The 24,310-nt window shown below is 38.0% G+C and overlaps 1 protein-coding gene across 6 annotated transcripts in view; it reads right to left on the bottom strand.

Annotated features, from left to right (window-relative positions):
- SLC24A2 (solute carrier family 24 member 2) overlaps window positions 1-24,310 on the bottom strand; it is a 341,425-nt gene that overhangs the window by 79,284 nt on the left and 237,831 nt on the right. For all 6 annotated transcript variants that reach the window (XM_056806669.1, XM_056806671.1, XM_007498057.3 and 3 more), the window contains 2 exons: window positions 7,802-7,900; window positions 3,445-3,563 (listed from right to left, as the gene is read on the bottom strand). In XM_056806669.1, the coding sequence (XP_056662647.1) occupies window positions 3,445-3,563; window positions 7,802-7,900 (218 nt within the window). The remainder of the gene's footprint in view (window positions 1-3,444; window positions 3,564-7,801; window positions 7,901-24,310) is intronic.

Raw genomic sequence — 24,310 nt, 5'->3', positions numbered from 1 at the left:
AGGTTTACAACCCAGAGATAATGGCCTACTTGCTGTTACTCAAACATGACATTCCACCTCCCAATTTGGGGGTTTTTCATTGGCTGTCCCCCATGCCTGGAATTTTCTCTCCTTGCCTTTTCCTCCTGGCTTCACTGGGTCCCTTAAAGACTCCATTTAAATACCACTTTCTGTGAGAGGTCTTTCCTGGTCCCTTTTGCCTCTCTTTTCTCTCAAGTGAATTCCCATTTATAATGTGTGTAGATCTTGTATGTGCATTGTTGTTTGCATGTCATCTCCGTTCTTAGAACTGCGAAATCCTTGAGTGTAGAGATTGAACTTTTGCTATTTGTACTTTCTACTGCTTAGCACAGTGCCTAGCTCATAGTAAATGCTCAAAAATCCTCCTGACTTTAAGATAAAACTGACCATATTCAACTAAATTGAGCAAAGAAATCCTACTATGTGGAAGTCACTTTCCTAGGCATTGTGAGAACTTCAAAAGAAAGCAGATTGATACTATGTTGGAAGGCTAAAAGAATCAGTACTAACAGTAAGAACACTACTGAACATTTGCCAAAAAGCAAAACGACTTTCAGAGCTATTTGCAGAATCAGAGAATGTCAGAGATGGGACGGAACTTAGAAGTCATCGAATACAAGTCTCTCCTTTTCAAGAAGAGGTAAAAAAACAAGAGATTAAATAGCTTTTTGCCAAATAGTCAGTGACTGATCTGAGATTAAACATCTAGTTTCCTGGCTCCCAGCAGTTGGTTCCGTGGTTGAAGAACATCTCACCCCTTGGGTTGACAATTCGACAGACTGGCCCACAAGGATTCTCATTCCTGCTCCCTTGAGTTCTTAGGATGATAGCGCCGTAGATTTAGAGATGCACGGAGCAATGGAGGTCATTCATCTAGTCTCACGCTCTCATCTTATGGATGAAAAAACTTAAGTTTGGGAAAGTTCTCCTAAAGCAATTCAGCAAAAGGGAAGGTCAGAGTACTAGCCTCTTCTGATAGTCTTAGACTCTCCCCTGATAGGGGCAAAGGCAGCCATCTGCCATTTAGACCATAGTGTTCTATGGAGCCGGCTACCTGCTGAAGGTCTAAATCAGAGGCAGTACTAGCAGAACTCCTGACTTTCCTGACTCCTGCCTGCCCCATACTGCTTATCCATGTGGGCACGAATAATTCTGCCAACTCAGATCTTGAATTCATCGACTCAGGGTCAGAAATAAATGATGAAAGAGGAGAGAGCAGTGCTACTTGCAACATTCTCTGGAGTCTTTTCAGTTTGGAAAGAGGATTTTATATAAATTTGTTGTTTTTTAGTTAGGAATGATTCTTTATGACCCCATTTGGGGATTTTTTGGTTAAAATACTGGAGTGGTTTGTCTTTTCCTTCTCCAGTTCATTTTATTTTTTATTTTTATTTTTTATTTACTTTTTTTTTAAACCCTTACCTTCCATCTTGGAGTCAATACTGTGTATTGGCTCCAAGGCAGATGATCAGTAAGGGCTAGGCAATGGGGGTCAAGTGACTTGCCCAGGGTCACACAGCTGGGAAGTGTCTGAGACCAGATTTGAACCTAGGACCTCCCATCTCAAGGCCTAGCTCTCAATCCACTGAGCTACCCAGCTGCCCCCTCTAGCTCATTTTATAGATGAGGAAACTGAGGCAAGCAGGTTACATGATTTGCCCAGAGTCACACAGCCATGAAATGTCTAAGGCGGGATTTAAATTCAGGAAGATGAGTCTTCTCCATTCATTTTGCCACCTAGCTGTCCATTTTCTGTAAACATTGTCAAGCAAATCAGGTACTATATTGCCACTAGCATAGCTATGTAAAGTTGTATTCCCCTCCTTCAATCTAGGAACACATGGAATCCTTTAAGTCTGGTAGATTGAGAAAGAAGACATAGATATAACAAAAATAACATGATTATATGAAAACATATGTTGTTTTATAGTGATTTTACGACATGTTCATAGACAAAGAGAGTATGTTCAGGAGATGGAGTTTGAATCCAGGTCTTGAGATTCTAACTCTGGTGCTCTTTAGAATTACTATGTAGCCTTCCTTCTTCTCTCATCTCCCTCCCTCCTTCCCTCCCTCCCTCCCTCTGTTTGTTCGTTCGTTCGTTCGTTCGTTCGTTCGTTCGTTCCTTCCTTCCTCCCTTCCCCTCTTCCTCCCTTCCTCCTTTCTTTCCTTCCTTCCTTCCTTCCTTCCTTCCTTCCTTCCTTCCTTCCTTCCTTCCTTCCTTCCTTCCTTCCTTCCTTCCTTCCTTCCTTCCTTCCTTCCTTCCTTCCTTCCTTCCTTCCTTCCTTCCTTCCTTCCTTCCTCCCTTCTTTCCTCCCTTCCTCCCTCCCTTCCTCCCTTCCTTCCTTCCTTCCTTCCTTCCTTCCTTCCTTCCTTCCTTCCTTCCTTTCTTCCTTCCTTCCTTCCTTCACACTAAGACAGAAGAGCAGTAAAGGCTAAGCAATTGGAGTTAAATCACTTGCCTAGGGTCACAGTGATAGGGAGTGTCTCAGGAAAGCTTTGAACCTTCTGAGTCCAGGCCTGACACTCTATCCACTGTGCTACCTAGATTCCCCCATCATGTACTTTTTCAATCTTTATTTTAGTCAGACCTTTTCTGATGTTAAACATATCTACTTTTCATCTATATCATCTAGATCCAGCAATGATTAGATCACTTCCCACTTAAGTGGAGGATAAACATAATAGTTAATTTCAGCCAATATATGATGGAGAATGGGGAAGGAAGAGTGAAAGAATTAATGGCACTCCCCTGTCATTTGGATGGGGCTCTGGCATGTTTAACACTTTCATTAATGACACATGGACAAAAGAATTAAATAGATTTATTCATTAATTTGGGGCAGCTAGGTGCCACAGTGATTTGAGCATAGTGTCTAGAGTCAGGAATATCTGAGTTCAAACGTGGCCTGAGACCCTTACTAGCTGTGTGACCCTGGGCAAGTCACTTAATATTTTAAAAAAGCCTTACCTTCTATCTTGGAGTCAATATTGTATATTGGTTCCAAGGTAGAATAGTAGTAAGGGCTAGGCAATGGGTGTTAAGTGATTTGCCCAGGGTCATACAACTGGGAAGTGTCTGAGGCCACATTTGAACCCAGGACCTTTTGTCTCTTGCCCTGGCTCTCAATCCACTGAGCCACAAATGCCCCCAGGTCACTTAATCTTGTTTGCCTCAGTTTCCTCATCTATAAAATGAGTCACAGAAAGAAATGATGAACCACTGTGGAATCTTTCCCAAGAAAACCCTAAATGGAGTCATGAAGAATTGAACATGATTGAAAATAACTGAACAACAAAATGAATGAATGTTGTAATTGCATTGGCAAAGTAGGGTAAATGGTGGGATTACCATGGACTCAATTCCATAATATGACTTAAAATGTAAAAGAAATAAGGGTAGTAGAAAAAAGAGAGCCATACCTGTATTTCTGTTGATTCAGTCCCATGGGAAAGATTTCCATTTTGCACAGGTCCTAAACCTTCATTGCGTGGTGTTACTTCCACTTCAACACTGGTACTGTTTGGGAGTTCTATTTTTTCTGTGACATCATTCACAAATGGAAGCATATGCATGCACATACATACAGAGAGAACAAAGAGAATCAATAAATGGGGAAAATGATCATATAATAAAATTACGGGTATCCATCCCTTCCCCATCATGACTTTTCCCATCATGGTTTTGATATAATGTGGGTTGCCACAAGAAATTAAATGAGATTTTTTGGGAGGAGTTTTGCAGAAGCCACAGATGACCTAGAAAGAGTTTAGAAACTCAGAAATGCATAAAATGTATATATCATATTGTATAATATTGACATTTTATCTTTTAATACCATAAATACACATAATTAAAAATGCAAACAGTTCATAAAAGAAAACAAAAAAATTCAGCCTGGTATAAAAGGACAACCCAAACTTTTCTGCAGATTTTCCTGATTGTGGGCACCCCTTAACCCCTGGAAAGTAGGAAAAAATAACTGTACTTTCTTGAACAATTCCTTCAATTTATAATTTATTAATGAATTAATCAGCACCTCTTCATTAAGTGCCTATTATGGGCCAGGCATTATGAGTATAAATATAAAAAACCAAACAATCCCTACTAAAATGAAAGCTTGTATATACAGAACATTTGCTAGGCTTTGTAAGATCATAATTAAATAATACTGTCCTTGCCCTTTTGGAAGATATAACGCCCAGGCAACTAGTTATGAGACAAAATGGGATATTGTTCTTTCAGAAGAGCTGCAAGCAAAGGGTACCATTGAGGAGGACCATAAAGCAAGGATCAGGGAAAGCTTCATGGAAAAGGTGGCATTTAAAGGAGGAGATGGATGTGGGGAGGAAATGTCAGCTATTGAAACTATACAAGCAAAGGCAAAGAAATAATGAAAAATGAGGCATACAGTATATGGAAGAGAAGACAGGGAGAACTGCAATGGAAGAGCTATAGAAGGGAGGAGAAAGGTGGCAGTATGAAGCTGCCTAAGCTCTTGAGTTATGGAATAAAGAGTTTAGCCATTTTCATGTAGGCAATAAAGAACAGAAGGACTCTGAGCAGAGGAGCGACAAGATCAGATCTGTGCTTTGGGAAGATCGGTCTGTTTCTGAATGGATCGTTTGCCATGCCTGGTCGGTATTTATGTCTTCTGCTTCATAAGGTTCCCCTTTTCATTTATGAAGCATCTTGGGTACCATCTTCTCCTGATCCTCAGATTGCTACTGTCCTCTGTTCCAAACTACCTTATAGTTAACTTTTTGTGTATATATTTATATATTTATATTTATTATATTTTTAATTAATTTTAATTATTTTTTATTTTATTTATTTTATATATAAAATATACAATATTTTATTATTAATAATAATTAATTTTAATTAATTAATTATATATAAATATATTTATATTTATTATTAAATATTAATATAACTATATTTTATACATCTTTGTCTCCTCCATCAGACTATGAACTCGTTGTGAGTAGGGACTTTTCCTCCCTTCTTTGTACTTATATGCCCAGTGCTTGACACAGTCTTTGGCACATAGTAGGTGCTTATTCATACTTGCTAATTGGTGGTTTCTAGGGGCTGGTAGGAGCCAAAACTAATAGGTGAAAGTCTTTTCTTTTAAATTCTAGACTTTCATTTTTTCTATTTATTTTTCAGGACTCTCTATCTTTTGCCATATTCTGAATGGGCACTCTTATTGCCCTGGCTATTTAGAACCTGTTAGGGCAATGTCTTTCTTTGGATGCATTCTGATTTGCCTGTTAAATTCTATATTTCATATGTATTAAGAGAAATATTTATTTACTCCATCTACAAAGTATACCCTTTTCTAGTTCAGGTAAAATCTTTGGCCTTTTACCAAGGACCTATTTAAGAATGGTTTATAAAGGAAGTTTCACTTAATTCATAATGACCCTCTTCTACCCTTCCTCTGGATCTTTCTTTCCCAAAAGGGGAAGAAGAACATTTCAGGACCAAAATGATAATTAATAGCAATGCTGAGCAAACTGCAAACATATTGATGGCTTTCTGAAGTCTCACAAAAACTGGCTTAGGAAAATATAAGCTCTTCTCAATCCCTTGTAGTTTGTCTCTATCTACAAAATTAGTTTGTCTCTATCAATTAAGTATGACTTTTAATTCCAATCAAGGCAAAGGGGTGATTTTGTGTAAGTAATAGATATAGATAGAGACATAGTCTATAGGAGAATGGAAAACCCCACCTTGGATGGGAAACACGTTATTTACTTTGAATCCAGTGGGCCATAAGTTGCTTCCTAATGGCCAATGACATTTGCTCCAGTGCTCAAGGGTGCCTGGAAATGAGCAAAATCCATTTTTGAAGTATTACAATTCTGTGACCTTGAATTTTATTTACGTTATTCCTCCATACAGAGCAGTACTACTTCTAAGACTCCATGCACTAATAGTCTCTTTTGCAAATGCAGCATGATGCTGGGAGGCAAAAAGATGCTCCAGGTCTTTTAACCATTAGTCGAATACATCTTCCCTATTTCCATGCTGCCACTGTTGTGCGTGGATTTCAATAGAAGGTGAAAACTAGTGGCCAGTGACACAGTGAAAAAGCCACGTTTATTTAAATAGCTTTTTTCCCCCCTCTGGGAAATTTAGTAAGGTTGAACTATTTTGACTATGGGTATATGCCAACATAGGCATTTACTTAACAATTAACACTAGGCTGATCCATGGGGGGTGAACAAAGATTTGACCTGAAGGAGAAACTAATACAGTCATTAAGACTATAACTCCCCTAATAAATATACAATACCCAGAGTGCAGAAGTATCACATTTTGTTTCTAGACAATTTTAGTTTGCCGAGTAACAGGATAGTTTATAAAAACAAATGGAGATCACATTAAATTTAGTTTAAATTTAGAATTAGAGAGCTATATAAGCCGTACAGTTTTAAGAATAGGAACATTACGTTCCCAGTTAAAATAAAAAGCTGGGATGTCATGATCTGGTTACCACACGATGCACAGCTAAGGGAGCCTGAAATAGATGTGTGGTGATATCGCTGAATTCATCAGAAAGGAGTGGGGATAAGCAGGGACAGTGTGTCATATTGTTGTAAGCTGGTACTTTGTTACTCAATGAATTTGCTCTAGGCAATGGCATCAGTTGAAGTGCTAGACCCTCATCAAGCCTTCCAGAAAGGGTCCCCTCTTTTTTAGAAAATCCTTATCTTCCCTTTTAGAGTTGATGCTATCTATTAATTCTAAGGCAGAAGAAGAGTAAGGGCTGGGCCATGGGAGTTAAGTGACTTGTCCAGGGTCACACAGCTGGGAAGTGTCTGAGGCCAGATGTGAACCCCCAGGACCACCTGTTTCTAGGTCTGGCTCTTAATCCACTAAGCTACCTGGCTGTGAGCCCCCTCTCCCCCCAGCAACTTTGTTACTTCATCTCCACTGGAGGAAAACTATCCTGAAATATCATGGTCTCTGGTTAGAAACTTCAGCTTAATGCATCCCCACCATTAGTTTATATTTACTTTGTAAATATTTTGTATTAATCTTTCTTTATACATGCTGTTTCCCTTCAGCAGAAACTCCTTGAAGGCAGGGGCTAAATAGTTATTAAGCACCTACTATGCTCCAGGCACTGGGCTAAGGACTAGGGATACAAAAAGTCAAAAGACTGCCCTCAAAGAGCTCACAGTCTAATGGGGGAGACAAGCAAACAATTTTTGAAAATATAGTAAATTTGGAAAATTTATAATTTGTAAATATTGTAAATTTACAAACAAAATTGTGTAAATATAAATTTTAAATTATGAAACAAGATATGTAGACAATACATGGTAATAATTAAATGACAGAAAGTATAAGAATTAAAGGAGATTGGCAAAGGCTTCCATAAGAAGGTGGAATTTTGGTTGGGACCAAAAAAAAAAAGAAAGGGAAAAAAAAGAAAAGAAAGCAAGCAAGCCAGGGGAGCCAGGTGGTAGAAATGAAGAGGGAGAACATTTCAGGCATGGGGGGAAGCCAGAGAAAATTCTTGCTGAATAAAATTGAAATCTCATTTCAGACGTCTACCAGGATTTCTTGCCCATCCTCTAAATTCTCTGGAAGACATTTTGGACACATTTTGACCTTTCTGCCCCAGGCTCATACAAAGACAGAAGCAAACTTTTTCTCTAGACTTAGTTATGACATTATAGTCACTGTTGCATATTGGAAGCTATGTTCAAGATTTCAGTAGAGTACTGAGAAATGCAAGGCAGGGTGTTCTCTTGTACTCACCCACATGGTTGGCAGTCCCATTATGCCTTTCATTATCATCCACCTGGCACTTTTTCTTGGCAATCTTGTGCAGAATTGAAGCCTTTTCTCTGAAGCGTCCTAAAGAAAGAGAGAAAGGAGGTGGGGAAGAAAGGGTATGAGGGAGAGAGGATGAGAAGAATGAAGGGGATCATTGCAAAGGAACAGACATTCAAACAGAGTCAGCTTCATTGAAGCCTAGTCCATCAGGGATAGTTCTTTCCTGCCCTTGCAAAGACCAGGTTAATTTATGCACATAACCATAATTCTTTCTTCCTTTACTCTCTCATGGATTCTTTACCCAACTTTCTTAGACTGTTAGGTCCGCAGGGAAGAAGTCTGGTTTTATTAAGGTCTTTTGACTTGACTACAAAATCAGTTAAAGTATCTAGCATTTGTAACTGCTCTCCTCATTCTGATTTTAAATTTTGTGGCTGAGGCTTACCATAGGCCTGATTGAAGACAGCTGGATCACAGGAAGAATGCTTCCCTAGAATTGAACTGTATTCTTAAACAGGCAATTGCAATGGATGGGAAGTTAGTCAAGCATCCTGGTTCTCTGATTTGGCTTTTCCTTTCAAACATGACCATAGAAATTAATTTAATGACAGTCTGCAGTTTCTAAAAGAAGCAGGAGTGAGCATCAAAGCTTCCAACCAGAAAAAAGGATATGTGATTTTCAGAGGCTTTAGAAGATTGAAACCCCTTCATTGCAGGGCTGCCTACTAATGTCTAGGAAGTTGCAGATGCTATTTGATGAGAGAGGCAATGGAATCATTCTAGCCCAGCAAAAGAATGTGAAACAGTGATGAACTAATGATAAATACAAATGGAAATTCAGTTTTAAAAACAGGTATGATCCTGGACATCCTGTAATTTGTTTGTGCCATAGTTAATGTGTAAATATTGAGCAAAAATGGGCAAAGAGAACTAATAAAGCCTAGGACTCTGTTTGATTTTTAATTTTGTCCAAAAAGTTAACTACAAGGTAATCTGAGGCAGCTCTAGGTGGATTAGAGCATTGGACCTAGCGTCAGGATGAGTCTTCTTCCTGGGTTCAAAAATGACCTCAGGCACTTATAAGATGTGTGACTCTGGACAAGTCACTTAACCTCAGTTTCCTCATCTATAAGATGAACTGGAGAAAGAAATGGCAAACCAGTCCAGTATCTTTGTCAAGAAAACCCCACATGGGGTCACAAAGGGCCAGCCACAATTGAAATGACTGAACAACAGTAGTAGTTTGGGACAGAGGGCACTAGCAGTTGGAGGATCAGGAGAAGCCTTATGCAGAAGATGGTACCTGAGATGCATCATAAAGGAAAAGCCAGGCTTTATAAGGCAGAAGAAAGAAGGAAATGCAGACCAGGTATGGTGGACAGTTAATTCAGAGACTGACCAATCTTCTGGAAGGGTAAATCTAATTGTGCCACTCTTCTACTCAAAATCCTTCTACTCTTTATTGTCTACACAAAAATGACCAAACTCCTTATTTTTCCACTCAAAGTCTTGGGTAGCTTCATGCTGATCCTTTCTTTCTCCCTTTCTCCATTGCAATCTATCCTATCTCCTCCTCTACATTCTTTTTTTTTAAACCCTTACCTTCCATCTTGGAGTCAATATTGACTCAAAGGCAGAAGGGTGGTAAGGGCTAGGTAATACATACCTCACTTTTCACTATTTCTTTGCTTTTGCTTGTATGTTCCCAATAGCTGGCATATCCTCACCTCCCCATCCCAGAAGTTTTGATGGAGAAGGGAGTATTTGGAGGAGGGAATGAGGAAAAGAGTGGTAAGGGCTAGGCAGTTAGAGTTAAGTTACTTTCTCAGGGTCACACATTGAGGAAGTACCAGAGATGAGGTTTGAATTCAGGACCTCCTACCTTCAGCATCTATTTTCTTAACTGTCATATCATGGTGTCAACTAATATAAGCTTGCTGTTCAGACACAGATATTTTCAAAGGAATTGTTGTCTAAGTCACACCTCTTTATTCTGGACCAGATCTATCTTGGTGATTCAGGCATAGGTTTAGAATATATTGAGACCTCCTAGGACCGTTAAATTGAGAAAATAACAACAACAAAAGCCCTTTCTTTATAACAAGACTTTAAAAAGAGATAATTCTTGGCTGAATTTAAATAAGAGATTACTCTTTTCTACCTCTCCATTCACCATGGCCAAACAATCAGGAAGGCCAGAGCAGAAAGAAGTTCCCTTAAGTTTGATGGAAATTCTGCTTAAACCTCCAAGATCAATTCCTTATAACTGAGTCTTTTTTGCTTCAGTCAGCAAGAAAGCCAAAGGACTCCCCATCCATTTCACCACAAATCAGTCAAACTGATATAAAAGAGCTGCTGCTGCTCCTGCCATTTTTAATTCCTTAGTGGCAAAGTCTAGAAAAAATTCCAGTGTAACTTTCTTCAATAAAACAATTTTAAAACAATTATGAGGCCAGGGAGTAGTTTGGCCTAAGAAGTTCTGGGGGAATAGTTAAGTACAAGAAATAAAAACTAAAATATAGAATGACATGCTCTTCTAAAAAGTACAGCATCTGTCCCATACTTGTATAAAAAGTTTCACCTTTTTCTGTAACATTTAAAAGTGAAGCATCTTTCTATATTTTTATTCCTTAGTCTCTCACACTCTAGGAAGGAGATGTCTAGAAATCTGCTAAATAAGAGAAGCTTAAATAATTTCCCCATATTGTACAGATCCTTCTGAGAGGGGCAGAACCCCAGATGATTTGTGGGAAATGGAATAGGAAAGGGTTGAAGAGAGTCAATTGGGATTAGATTTAAGAGTCATTCATATTTATCAAATGAGTCTTCCTGGAAGCTGGATCCAAGAAATTGCTGGAATTGTGAGCCTTCAGCCTTTTTAGGTTAGTATCCCTTATTTATCAAAAGTTCTGGGAGATGGGACCCTCAATGCTGATAATAAGGGACATGATGAGCAAGCTACTGTTTTAAAATTCCATTTCAGTGTTTAATAATGCCAGCTGCCTGAAGATATTGGAGATGAAAATCCAGCAAATGTGATGGTGGGTCAGATTTTGAACCTGTTAGATAGTAAAATGAATACTCTGATTAGACATTGGGCCCCATAAGGAAGAAAAATATGTTTTTTCAGGGATTTGATGGTTGCCACTATAATAGTACAGTTAACTGCAATGTTATATCCTGTATAATAAAGTAAAATAATAATAAAAATAGCTAGCATTTATATAGTACTTTAAAGGTTTGCATAGCACTTTGTATATTATCTCATTTATCCTCACAACAACCCTGAAAAATAGGTTCTATTATTATCCTCATTTTTACAGATGAGGAAACTGAGGCTGAGATACATTAAATAACTTGCCCAATGTCACACAGTAAGTATCTGAAGCTGGATTTGAACTTAGATCTTCCTGACTCTAGGCTCTTCATTCTATCCACTGTGCCATCTAGCTGCTTTTTAATTAAAAAAAAAATAAAGAAATTATTCAGTGCTTTCTATGTGCTAGGCACAGTGCTGGGAATAAAAATACAATAAGACAGAAAGGAAATTTCTGTCCTAAAGGAATTTAAATTTTTAATGATGGAAGCCAACATAAAAAAGGAACATGAAACGTGGGAGTGGAATTGGAAGGGTAGAATGCAGGATATGGTAGAAAGAGGAATGAAGGCATAAAGGAGATGGAAATAGTACTAAAGAGAATAAAAAAAAGAAAAGCAATGGACAAAGTATTACAAAAAAGGAAATCCATATTAGAAGTGAAACTTTTCAGGAATCATGAGAATAATATAGAAGGAATCTGAAAAGGGAATGTATCAAAAACATGGAGCTGTCCAGGGATCTTTCCTTAAGATGGAAGTTCCTAGAGAGATGGCAATCAGAAGATAGGTCTGAAGTGGTGATCTGTTGGGCCATTGTGGAGAAAGAAGTTTAGAGAATCAGATTTCAGAATGACATAATTATGCATTAATTGCAGTGATGGTAAAAACTTCTTGTCCTGAGACCAGGGAGAGAGAAAATATAATCAGTTTATCAGACACTAGTTGGAATCATATTGATCTTCAAAAGTAGATTCTCCAATTGTCCCAAGGAACATTATTGAGCTGAAAAAAACACCTTTGGTAGTATACAGTTCCTTGTTTGATGACTCACCTGATGTTTATTATCCAAGGACCATTTAAAAGGGTTAATTCTATTGTTACAGTTTCCAAGGAAATTTGAAGAGTCTTCACTTATGGACTAGAGAGGCATCTTGTAAAAGAGTCTTATCAGTGTTAAGAGTTTTGTTCTATTGAAACAAATGCTTTTTTTCACAATCAACAAATAATATACACAATGGGATCTTATATTCTTTACATCTTTCAGTCAATTGTATAATGATAAAGCCAAAGTCCATTGTTGAATATCTCTTGAAAAAGTCTTATTGTTTTATTGTAACATCTTCATAAAGGATGTCCTTGATTCACTGATAGATGACTTTCATAGTGACTCTTACAGATCAAAGAATAAGCATATGGGTTTTTAAAATTGATGTCTCTCCATTACTTTTTTTCAGGCTTAATAAGGCTTGAGATTTCTCCCCCGCCCCATGTTTTTGATACATTCCCTTTTCAGATTCCTTCTATATTATTCTCATGATTCCTGAAAATAGTTTCACTTCTAATGTGGATTTCCTTTTTTGTAATACTTTGTCCATTCCTTTTCTTTTTTTATTCTGTTTAGTACTATTTCCATCTGCTTTATTAGCACATCTGTGACTGTGATGTTAGGGTAAAAGTATGGTAGTACCCACCATACTTGATAGAGAAAATAGCTTATGTTGTTTTTAAAAAAATATATTTTCTAAATTTTTTTTGTATTTTTTTCTTCCATTTCCATTTTAGAATACCATTTTGAATGTCTCAGGATGACTTGCTTAGTGGAACATCTTGCCAAACTTTCTTTAAACTCATTTTATCCTCCATTGCCCTTTTCTGCTTTATGAGACAAGAGTACTCATAATTGCCAATAATTCTCCACTGGATTTTTACAAATGGGTTTATAATTTAACCTGGTGTTGCTTTTGGCAACCATTGCTTGCTGTTTGGCAAGTATTTCAGATATTTGCTAAGGTGCTTTCTGGATCCTTCTGGTTTCCTTATTGTGGCAATTAGCTTATATTGTAGAAACCTGGATTAAAATTGTTAATAGTTGGCATTGGTATTTCTGTTGTCCATTTCTCATTTTGACTGACAGTTTAATGTTTGAATAATTCATGGTTAATTTTTTCCACAAATATATACCATATCAGATCCCCCCTTTTTTAATAGTCAGGGAAATTTAATGATAATAATATTGAATGAAACAAGGTCAAACATGGACCCCTGGGAGATGCTACTGGAAACTTTCAAGTTTTCATGGAACTGTTAATGTCTACTCAGAGGTTTTTGATAAATGATTGATTAGTTGGATTTTGGCCACTCAACCACTTCTAAAGCTATCTACTTGTTCAGTTGTTTACAGCATATCTTTTCCTTAAGAATCACATCAAATAGAGGCAGAAAGGTAGTAAGAAGATAGAGCACCAAACCTGGAGTCAGGAGGACCTGGGTTTGAATTTCACCTCAGATATTTCCTAGCTGTGTGACCAAAGGGCAAATCACTTAATACCAAATGTTTGTCCCCTATGTCCTGTCTTGGAACTGATACTTAGTATTGAGTCTAAGAAAGAAGGTAAGGATTTTATCTTTATTATTAAAATATCCAAAGATATTTTATTTTCCCAATTACACCAAATAACAAATTTCCATGTATGTTTTCTGAAATTACAAAAATCCATATTGTCTCCCTCCTTTCCCTCCTCCCTCTCAGAGGCAGGAAATAATTTGATTTGGATTATACATGTATTATCTTGCAACAAAATACTTCCACATTAGTATTACTATAAGAGAATACTCATATGAAACTCACCCCCCCAAATAAAACTGTAAATAAACTAATATGAAAGATAGTATGCTTTGATCTACAGCTGACTCCAACAGTTTCTAAAGGAAGCTGGACCTTTTTGAGGCAATCAACAATACTTTAAAAAATATTTTCTAAATTTTACAAGGAATTGAAGTCAAGCTAGCTCACTGAAAGCTTCTGTTTCCCTTTTTTTCTAGACTGGAGTATGAAGTAGTCATCTAGCACCAGAAAAAAGAAACGTAATATGACCAAATATGCAGAAAACTAACTAACTAACTGCTGTTTACAACTGCTAAAACCTTGTGAAAACCTAAAAACCTATTTAACAGAAGTTTGAATAGAAGTTACCTTCAAACATGTTCTTGTTATCTCTGGGCTGAAGGCAATCATTCCTATACCAGGAGAGTGACTGAATCAACCACCCAGACCTGTCAGTTTCCCTAGAACCATTAGAGTAACTTAGGGCTCTTTGAGTGATTCCTGGCTCCCAGGAAGAGATGTTCTCCCCTTTAGACTGTTAAGTGGTGCCAAGGTGCAGGACTGGCAGGTGAGTAATATTGGGATCCTCAGGAACTTTACTCTTTTGTTCCCCTCTATTCTGGAAGCCAAATTCCACTGAATCACACCCTTTTCAGAGAAGAATGCCCCAGAATTTCCTTTTTCCTGTGCTTTACAAGTCTATTCCCGGTCTCACATGATCTTAAATTCTCGAGGAATGTAAGATCAGAACTGCTGGGTAAGGTAATGTGGAAGCTGATTATAGAAACAGGGCAGAAGATTATGAAAATACACTCGAGTGTGTTAGAACGGTGATTCTCAAAACTTTTCAGCAAGATAGAGGCCCTTCTGTAGGCTCTCAGCCCTGAGCTCCCTTCTCTCCACTAACACCCCCAGATGTCCAGATCATTAAGAAAGAGAAGATACACTCTTTCCTTAGTTTACACCAAGTTTGAAAAGCCCAATGAGGTGAAGGCATAGACCAGAGGACATAGTTAGATGGAGACGGAAAAAAAATTATAATACATTTTTGGGAGTACAAATAAGATATGAATTTAATTCCAAGCAAATCTCAAATCTTGTGCTTCCTTTAAATCTTATTGCTGGCAGGACTTAGGGTCTTTCCCTTTTTCCATCTGAGCGAGGTCAGTTCCAAATTGCTAGATTCACTCACAGTTATGGAATCTTTGAGATGGAATCTTTGACCTTAAGACATACAAGCTGTCAGAGATCTTGGTCATCATGTAGCTCAACCCTGTTCTTGGGCAGAGGAAGAATCAATAAGAATCCATAAAAAGGGAAGTTCTGAAAGCTCAAGCTAATGGGAACAAAGGGTAGGAAATGAGAACCTGTATCATTAAAAAAAAAACCCTATAACTTCTATCTTAGAATCAGTATTGTGTATGAGTTCCAAGACAGAAGAACAGTAAGGGCTAGGCAATGGGAGTTAAGTGACTTGACCAGGTTCACACTGCTAGGAAGAACCTGGGGTTAGATTAGAATTCAAGACCTCCCATTTGTAGGCATGGCTCTCTACTACTGAGCCCCCATATGTGTTTTTAAAAATCAAACTTCACAATCTTAAAATTGGAAGGTAGTGACTAGCTAATCATTATCCCTAATAAAGATAAATTAAGAGAAAAGGAGCTCGTTTAATTGGATGGATTTCAGGTTAGCCCTGAGGAAGAACTTCCTATGTTGAGGGTTGAATAATCACTGAAGTGAATGATATATGAAAATTCTTCTTTCAAGATGAGAGAGCTATTTAACTGTCTGTGTTGCCATCTGGAAGCAGAGGGCTAGATTACACGTTCTTTTTAGGTCATTTGGATTCTGAGTTATTATCTGGGTCAACAAAGTATAATGATAAGGTGCATGGAACTCAGAGTCCAGAAACCTGGATCAGAATCCATGTTCTGCTACCTAATACCACTAGCATGACCATGAGCAATTTCATTAACTTTTCTAAGCCTTAATTCTTTTCAGCTGTAAATTGAGGGGTGGAAATAGGTGCTCTCTATAATGTCACTTTGAATGTCACAATTGTCATGATTTGGTGTCACAATTTGTCATGAAATGTCATGATTTGGTGTGATTTTTGATTTGATTGTCACGAAATGTCATGATTTGATGTGATTTTTGACATTTTAAGAAGTGTGATTAAAAATATCTTAAGATAACTTTTTGAAGAAGTTTAATATAATAGTGACCATATCACACCTTGGAATATAAAATTTCAATCTGATATATCTTGGTCAGAAATAAATAACAATCAGGAGGAGAGCAAGGTGGCTTAATGAAGTGAGAGTCAGGACTAGAGATAGGAAGTCTTGGGTTCATATTTGGCCTCAGACATTTCCTAGCTGTGTGACCCTTGGCAAGTCATTTAACCTCCATTGCCTACCCCTTACCGCTCTTCTGTCTTGGAATCACTACCCAGTATTGATTTTAAGATGAAAAATAAAGGTTTAGAAAAAAAGAAATAAATAACAATTGTTTCTCAGAGGACTTGGGAGAGCATTTGTTGTTTAAGCAAGAGATCTTTAACTAGAGATTCCAGCTCAGCAAAGGATCTAGGGATAGATTTAAGAGAGCCCAGGAACTTGTTCAGGGGCAATTAGGAGGTTCAGTAGATAAAATGCCAGGCCTGAAGTCAGGAAGAGGCATCTTCTTGAGTTCAAATCTAACCTCAGACACTTCTAACTCTATAATCTTGGGCAAATCATTTAATCCTGTATACTTGTTTCCTCATCTGTAAAATGAGCTGGAGAAGGAAATGACAAAGTACTCCAGCATCTTTGCCAAGAAAATTCCAAATGGTGACAGGAAGCATTGGACACTGGCAAAAACAAATGATTATTATCAATATTGATATTGATACAAATGAATATTATCAATAATAAAAACAAAAATGAATTTATATAAAAATTACATCTTTATTTTCACTAGCTTCTAATTGACAGTTAACATTTCCCTTAATTATGAATGTAGTAATAATACATTATTCTGAATAGGGGTCCATAGGCTTTACTAGATTGACAAAGGGGTCTATGACACACAAAAAAGCTCCTTCCCTAGAGAGAAAAATCAAATTGTAAAGTCAGAAACTGAAGATGCAGGAATTGTGGGGGCAAATAAAAATCAAGATCCTAGACCAAATTACTTTGACATAAAACAAACTGCCCCAAACTGTAGCATATAATAGCCTTTTGATAACCTTTTCACTCAAAGGAAATGGATTTGACTTCTGCCCTGCTGTTAATTAATTAAAATAACCCCTGAACATTCCCTCACTTCTTCACCATTGAACCTGTAATAGGCAGTAGTATTATAAAAGGAACTCTTTAGGTTGGCAATCAGATTAGCTCCCTGCTGCTCCAATACTTTTCATGCACTAAGAAACACTGATTGACAGGCGTGCGAACACACACACACACACACACACACACACACACACACACATACACACAAGCAATCAAGGGCCCAGGAATCTTTGGGATAAAGCTTGGTGAGCAAGGATTATAGTTTTTATTTTTATTTCTTTATTTTTGGATGGATGGGAGGGAAGTGGGGGTGAGTGTAGGCAGCATAATAAGAAGCTTGAATATATTTTAATTGAATCTAATTTTCTTTCCTCGTGCCCTTTATTTTTTATAACTTAAAAAAACCTGTTTCTTAATGTGATGGTCATCAGCTTAACGAACAAAAGCACGTTTGAGAACATTCCCTCAAAGGACTTCTATTCCTTCCTTGTCCTCTTTCTAGAAATCTAGTGTGGAAAACATATACTGGAATATACATATGTTAATATATATATATTACACTCCATGAGTGGCGTTCGTTATATGAAAGTTCAGAATAGAGTTGTTTGAATACTTAAGTGGATCTGTGATTTTGATGTAGGTAAACCTTCTTGCTAACAGTGCTCCTGCAGTGCCTCCTTTGATTGACGAGTTCCTACCTGGAAGCACTGTTTCTTGAAGAGCCCTGACCATCCATGCTCACTTCTCTCTTAGTTCCTTTCTTGATTCTCTGGACTGTTCTACCCTGCCCCTTGGATACCGCCTCTTTCCCTCTATTTTCCAGGTCTCTTTATGTGTTTTCTTTTCCATTAGAAAACAAGCTCCTTAGAGGTTGGGACTATTGTTTTTCTTGTATTTGTATACCCAACATTTAACACTTTGTTGTGGTGGTTCCTTAACTGTCTCTGATGTGATCCCATAGACCATAACCACCTATGGGGTGCTCTTGGCAAGGATACTCCAATGGTTTGCCATTTCTTTCTTCAGTGGACCCATTGGATCCTTTTGTCAGGGATTAAGAGGTTAAGTGACTTCCCTAGGGTCACACAGCTAGGAAGTGTCTGAGGCTGGATTTGAACTCTGTCTGGTAAATAGCACTTAATACATGCTTTATCTATAATCTATCATATCTCTCCAGTCCTATCTATCCCTGCCCCCATCATCATCATCATCATCATCATCATCATCATCATCATCATCATCATCATCATCATCATTTCTCTCTCTCTCTCTCTCTCTCTCTCTCTCTCTCTCTCTCTCTCTCTCTCCTCCCTCTCTGTGCCCCTACTGCCCTCCTTTATTTATATTATTCCATGCTCTCATTATATGACCTGCCCACCTATTTTCTATATACAGATCTCTCTGATGGTATTATCTATATTACCTCTTTCATACAATTTGTCATGGGTGATGTGTTGCAGCCTACTCATGCTATCATGTGCCTCTCCATTATCTTTCAGGAGACCCTAATTTTCAAGTCTTTGGAGATTCAAGTAGTTCATAACTTGCAGACATAAAGCATCACTGGAAAATCATTGTTTATTAATTGATGTTAATTTAGAAGGAAGTTTTTTCTGATGCCATGTACACAAGAACAAATAGCTCATAATACCCCCAGGAAAAATTCAAATGAACACAGATTTATTTTATTCTCCAGTATGATCCTGAGAAATTTGTGCTGGTTACTGCCACATACCCTGCCTTAATTTGTACCACCCACCTCCTTTCCCCAACTTCTTGTATTTCATAGATTTTGAGATAAAAGAAATATTCCAGGGTAATTTATCAATGCAAGAAAATCATTCCTACATTAACGAAAAATGTAGCCCCTCTACATCCCATTAACTAAAACTCTTCCCCTAATAATAGAAAAACAAAAACAAGAACATGCTTTAAAATAAAAAATTTTAAATCCTTAGCTTCTGTCTTGAAATCAATACTGTGTATTGGTTCCAAAGCAGAAGAGTGGTAAAGGCTAGGCAATGGGGGTTTAAGTGACTGGCCCAGGTAACATAGCTAGAAAGTGTCTGAGGTCAAATTTGAACCTAGGACCTTCCATCTCTGGGCCTGCTATAAAATAATTTAAGAAAGCCCTTAACTTAGGCATCTATGCAAATGGATCATATCATAAATGTACCTAAATTCTTGACTTTTGATTTAGACAACATGACCTTTGTGTATTATTCCAGATATGGAACCCAACTGCTATTGAAAAAATTAAGTTCTTCAATACTTTAAAATATCCATTGTTTCACTAATGCAACTTGAACACCATGACATCACCGTTTTCAGCCTCCTAAACTGCTATGGGCAACTTGGTGGCACAGTGGACAGAATGCCTGGCCTGGAGTCACAAAGTTCAAATCTGGCCCAAGACATTTAACAGCTGTATGACTCTGGACAAGTCACTTAACATTGTTTGTCTCAGTTTCCTCATATGTAAAATGAGCTGGAGAAGAAAAAAAGGCAAACCACTGTAGTGACTGAGTATTTGAGGAAAACCTCAAATAGAATCACAAAGTCAGACACTATTAAAATGACTGAGCAACAAACTGCAATGGCTTCGATCTTTATTCCTCCTCAGTCACCTGTAAGGAATGATTGTACCCTTTGTCTAAACATCGTCAATAACTGTTCTATCGCCATGATTCCAAACTCCAACATTACTTTCTCCAAGAGCAACCTTATATGCCTCCCTCTCTGCTTCTTCCTTAATTCTCCTAAAACCACTTTTTTGCCCCCTCCATGATCTCCAGCTCCAGCTCCAGCTCCTTTTCGTTCTTTCATGCCACATCCTTGCTCTGCAATGACTTCCCTTCCTTTGAGGTCTTGTTCCCGATATTGCGGTGTCACTTCAAACTCCTTTCCTTATTCCTCTTTATTTATTTAAACTATACTAAATTCTGAAACTGCCTGAGTCCTGCTATCTGCTTTCTCCACTTGCTAATAGAGGAAGTCATGCATCTCTGTTGTTTGGGTTCATGGGAAATTTTATTATTTAATCTCCAGTTGGCCATCTCTGCTCTGTAGGCTTGGATTCATGTACTGGAAGCACCTTCTCTCCATTTAGCTTCTCCCTCGGATCGACTAGCTCTTCCCACAACCTTGATTTAAGGAGGACTCCCACGTCACTCATGTCTTCAAACTGTCTTTATTTCTACTTGTATTTGTATTCCCAACCAGCCCTTTGCACACAGAGAGTATGAAACAAATGCTTGCTCACGTGTTTCTGATTTGACACCTTTTAGTCTTTTATGGTTAATTCTCTAGCATGCTCTCCATAGAGGCTATTTCAGAACTTTTCCTTTCTCCTCACACTCCATATCCATTTCTTCTCCTCTTCCTCTCAGCAAAGAACCTGGAAGACTTTGTTCTGGACTCTTCTCTTTCGGCTCTATATAATCTTACTGCTCATTTCAATAACTTCCATAAGTTCAATGATCATCTGTTGGGAGAGGATGCACAGATCTGTTCCATGCCCAGATAGATATCCAGCCCTCATCTCTCTTCTGATTTGTGGTCACACATCATTAGCTTTTTGGAGATCTTGAATTGAATGGCTCATATCAACTCAAACTCAGCATGTCTGAAACAGTATGGATGTGTTATAGTTGGCCTAAGGCAGAGGTCTGATATTGATATATATATATATATATATATATATATATATATATATTTATTTATTTATTTATACTACTCCCTTGCCAAACAAAACAAACAAAAAACTCTCTTAATGCCTATATAAATTCTGTCGTCTTACATTTAAAGCCTGGTAGACTCTTGTCTTCCACATACATCTCTGGTCTGATTTCGTACTACTCTTCTTCAATTATTTTCCAGTCAAACTGCATTAATTGCCATTCACCAAACAGCATTCCATCCACTCTCATGCATTTGCATAAGCCATCCTTCATGCCTAGAATGCATAGTTTCCTCATCTTCACCCCTTAGAATCTTTTCAAGGCTTAACTAAGGTGCTCTCTCCTCTGGAAGTCTTCTTTGATTCTTTTAGACTTTAATACTCTCTCCTTTCTCAGTTACTCATGCCATACTTAACTATGTTCATATTAAGAATACTTAGAGCTAGCATTTAAGCAGAGCCTTCAGGTGTGCAAAGTGATTCATAAATGTTATCTCATTTTATCCTGAAAATAACTTGTGAGGTAGATACTATATTATCCTCATTTTATAGATGAAGGAAACTGAGGCAGAGGTTAAGTGACTTGCCTAAGCTCACACATTAGTTAATGTCTGGATTTGGATTTTAACTCTGGAATTCCTGACACTATCCTATAGCTACCCATGTTTCTATCCCATAATAGAAAGGAAGTTCCTTGAGGGCAGGGAATATTATTATTATTATTTTGGTCTTTGAATCCCCAGAGCCTGGCACAATGCATTGAGAGATGCTGAATGCTTGCTGATTTATTTGAATTAACCACAACTTACACTGATAGAAGCCAAAGAGCTTTAGTACATTATTTCATTTGATCCTGATAACATTAACCTGTGGGGTAAGCAATAGAAGCTTTATTTTCCTAAATTTATGGATGAGAAAACTCCAGTCAAAGGTTAAGTGACTTGCCCTTGGTCCTTCAGCTAGTAAATAAAAGAACTAGGATTCCAAGTCACTCTCATTTGAATTCTTGACAAGCTTCCGTTTACTAAAAGAGGCCGTCCTTATTGGATGCTGTTATCTTTTATGATATGCTAATAGAATCAAAGAATCATAGGACTTAAAGTTGGAAGGACATCTAAAGGTCATCTAGCCTAATCCTCTTATTATAAGCAAATTGTTTTCCTTGGGGAATTTCAGGTTAACTTAATAAGTTAATAGGACAAGACTTTTAGCCCTCATTATTATCCGAAGTTAGCCTCCTATTTGAAAATACAGGTTTATAAAAAGTTGCCACCAGTCTAATGCCTATATTTTTGAAGACAGAAACAATCACTAATTGTGTGCTAACATTTCAGAGCATGTCTAGATTCCTCAGCTAAATGTGACTGAGGTCTTAGATGGCAGCATGTAGTTCATTTCAGATTTAACCAGAACTTCAACTAGAAATAAAATTGAAAAAATGTCTCCCCTTTATTAATTTCAATTCCTATTTTCTTCCCTTCCCCATACACCCCCACCACCCTGAAAAATAATGTCCACACACCAAAAAACCAAATGCTAATCTTCTGCCCTGGAAGCGACAAATCATACTAAGTATCAGTTCCAAAAGAGAAAAGAGCTAAGGGCCAGGCAACTGGGGCTAAGTGACTTGCCCAAGGTCACACAGCTAGGAAGTGTTCTGAGGCCACCCTTGAACCCCAATTCTCTCAATTCCAGTGGACTTCTGGTCCTTCCTCCACATCCAATTATAATGATAGATTTGCAGCATTTTATAAAGGTAGTGCTCCAATTTGATTAGAAATGACAATTTTGCATTTTCAGTTCCAAGACTCCTGGGGAAAAAAAAGTCACAATCCTTTGCAGCCTGCTGTCAAGGAGCAGCTTCTGTATAGGCAAAGTGACTTTTTTTTTTAAAATTTGTTAGGGCTAGTTTTTCTGTTCTCAATGACTGTTTTTATTGTTGGTGATAAAAAGAAAAAAATAGGTGCAATGAAGTCTGAAAAGGTAGGCAGGATTCTTAATAAAAGATATCCTACGATTGATATCAGGAAAGCAGCAGTTGGTAGCTGTTTTGGCACACAGCTCTTTGGGTATACTGACAGAGCTGATGGAGTTACCTTTAATTAGATACTTTAGCTAATAGGGTTGGGGCTGGATCCATGATTTCTTTGGCACAGTTGTAGAGAACTCAGGGGTGAAGAAACTCCTTTTTTACATATAGTGGCAGCTTCATTGAAACTCACGGTCTTAGCACAGAGATTCTTAACCTGAAGTTTATAATGTGTTTATAAAAAATATTTGAGGGCAGGTAGGTAGTCAAGTGGATAAAGTGTCAGACCTGGAGTCAGGAGGATCTGGGTTCAAATTTGATCTCAGACATTTCTTAGCTAGGTGACCTTGCACAAGTCACTTAACCACAATTATACCCTTTCAACGCTTTTATTTTAGAATTGATACTAGGATGGAAGGTAAGGGTTTAAAAAAATTGAGACATGATTTCAATATAATCAGTTTCCTTGACAATCCTCTGTATTTTATTTCCGGGATTAAACAATATTATCTGGAGAAGGGGACCATAGGTTTTACCAGATTGTCAAAGGGGCTCATGACCCCCCAAAAATCAAGAACTTAGAATTGCCTAGAGCAATGGTGTCAAACTGAAATAGAAAATAGGTCACTAAAGTATACTTTAGTATGCCTACTGATTGTAAATGGACTTAGAAAATGGTATATGAACATTATCTCTGTTTTATTGTAACTCTTTTTCATTGTATCTCTTTTTTTGTATTTTTTACTATATTTTTTATTTATTTTGTTAAGTATTTCCCAATGATATTTTAATCTATTTTAGCTACATTGGCAGTGTCGTGGGCTACGTGCAGCCCACAGACCTTGAGTTTGATACCTTCAGCCCACAGCACTGATAGGCGATAATTTCCCAGGGTCGCACTGCCCATTATGTCAGAAAAGGCAGGATTTCTTGGCTTTGAAGTCAACTCTTTGTCCACTGTGCCTGCAATCTAGTTAAACAATCAGATACATTTGCAATTTACTATCTCCCTCCAATTCAGCCCCACAGAGAGCAGGCTGAAAGACTCCATTTATAATACAGTGTCCAGCTAGTGACCGGTCAGTTTGATGAAAACAGTTCAGTTATATTTGTAGGGGTGTATGGGGTGCTCAGGGAGGGGTAGTATCTCTGGTATGGAGGGCTTGTCGTGCCCTCCTAGGGCAGCTCTCCAGCCTCTGACCCTCACCTGACACCCAGCTCTCACTTGTGGCTCCCAGTAGCTGCTAGCATGTGGCAGCGGCCACACCCTGGGCAATGGCTTTGACAGGCCGGCTAAACCTTGTGAGGGTAGCCATCGGGTCGTCGACCCCTGGTGAACCAGGGCTTTGCTCACCCAGCATGTGAAGATTGCTTTGGCTGAACAGACAGAAGAAACCAATAAGAAGGTTCAAAGGCTGAGATGGCAACGCAGCGAAGCACTGTGGAGTGCTTAGGGCGTGTTGGAGCACAAAAGACAACACAGCCATCCAATGCAGCTGAGGAAGTCTCCAGGTGTAACGACTTTTCATGCCACTGGACCCAGGCTTCCAACGCCGAGAGAGGGGGACTGTCTCTGTGC

Source organism: Monodelphis domestica, chromosome 7, assembly GCF_027887165.1.
Source record: "Monodelphis domestica isolate mMonDom1 chromosome 7, mMonDom1.pri, whole genome shotgun sequence".
Classification (NCBI taxonomy): domain Eukaryota; kingdom Metazoa; phylum Chordata; class Mammalia; order Didelphimorphia; family Didelphidae; genus Monodelphis; species Monodelphis domestica.
Note: the sequence above shows the minus strand (reverse complement) of the source record. Positions and strands in the feature narration are given on the sequence as shown.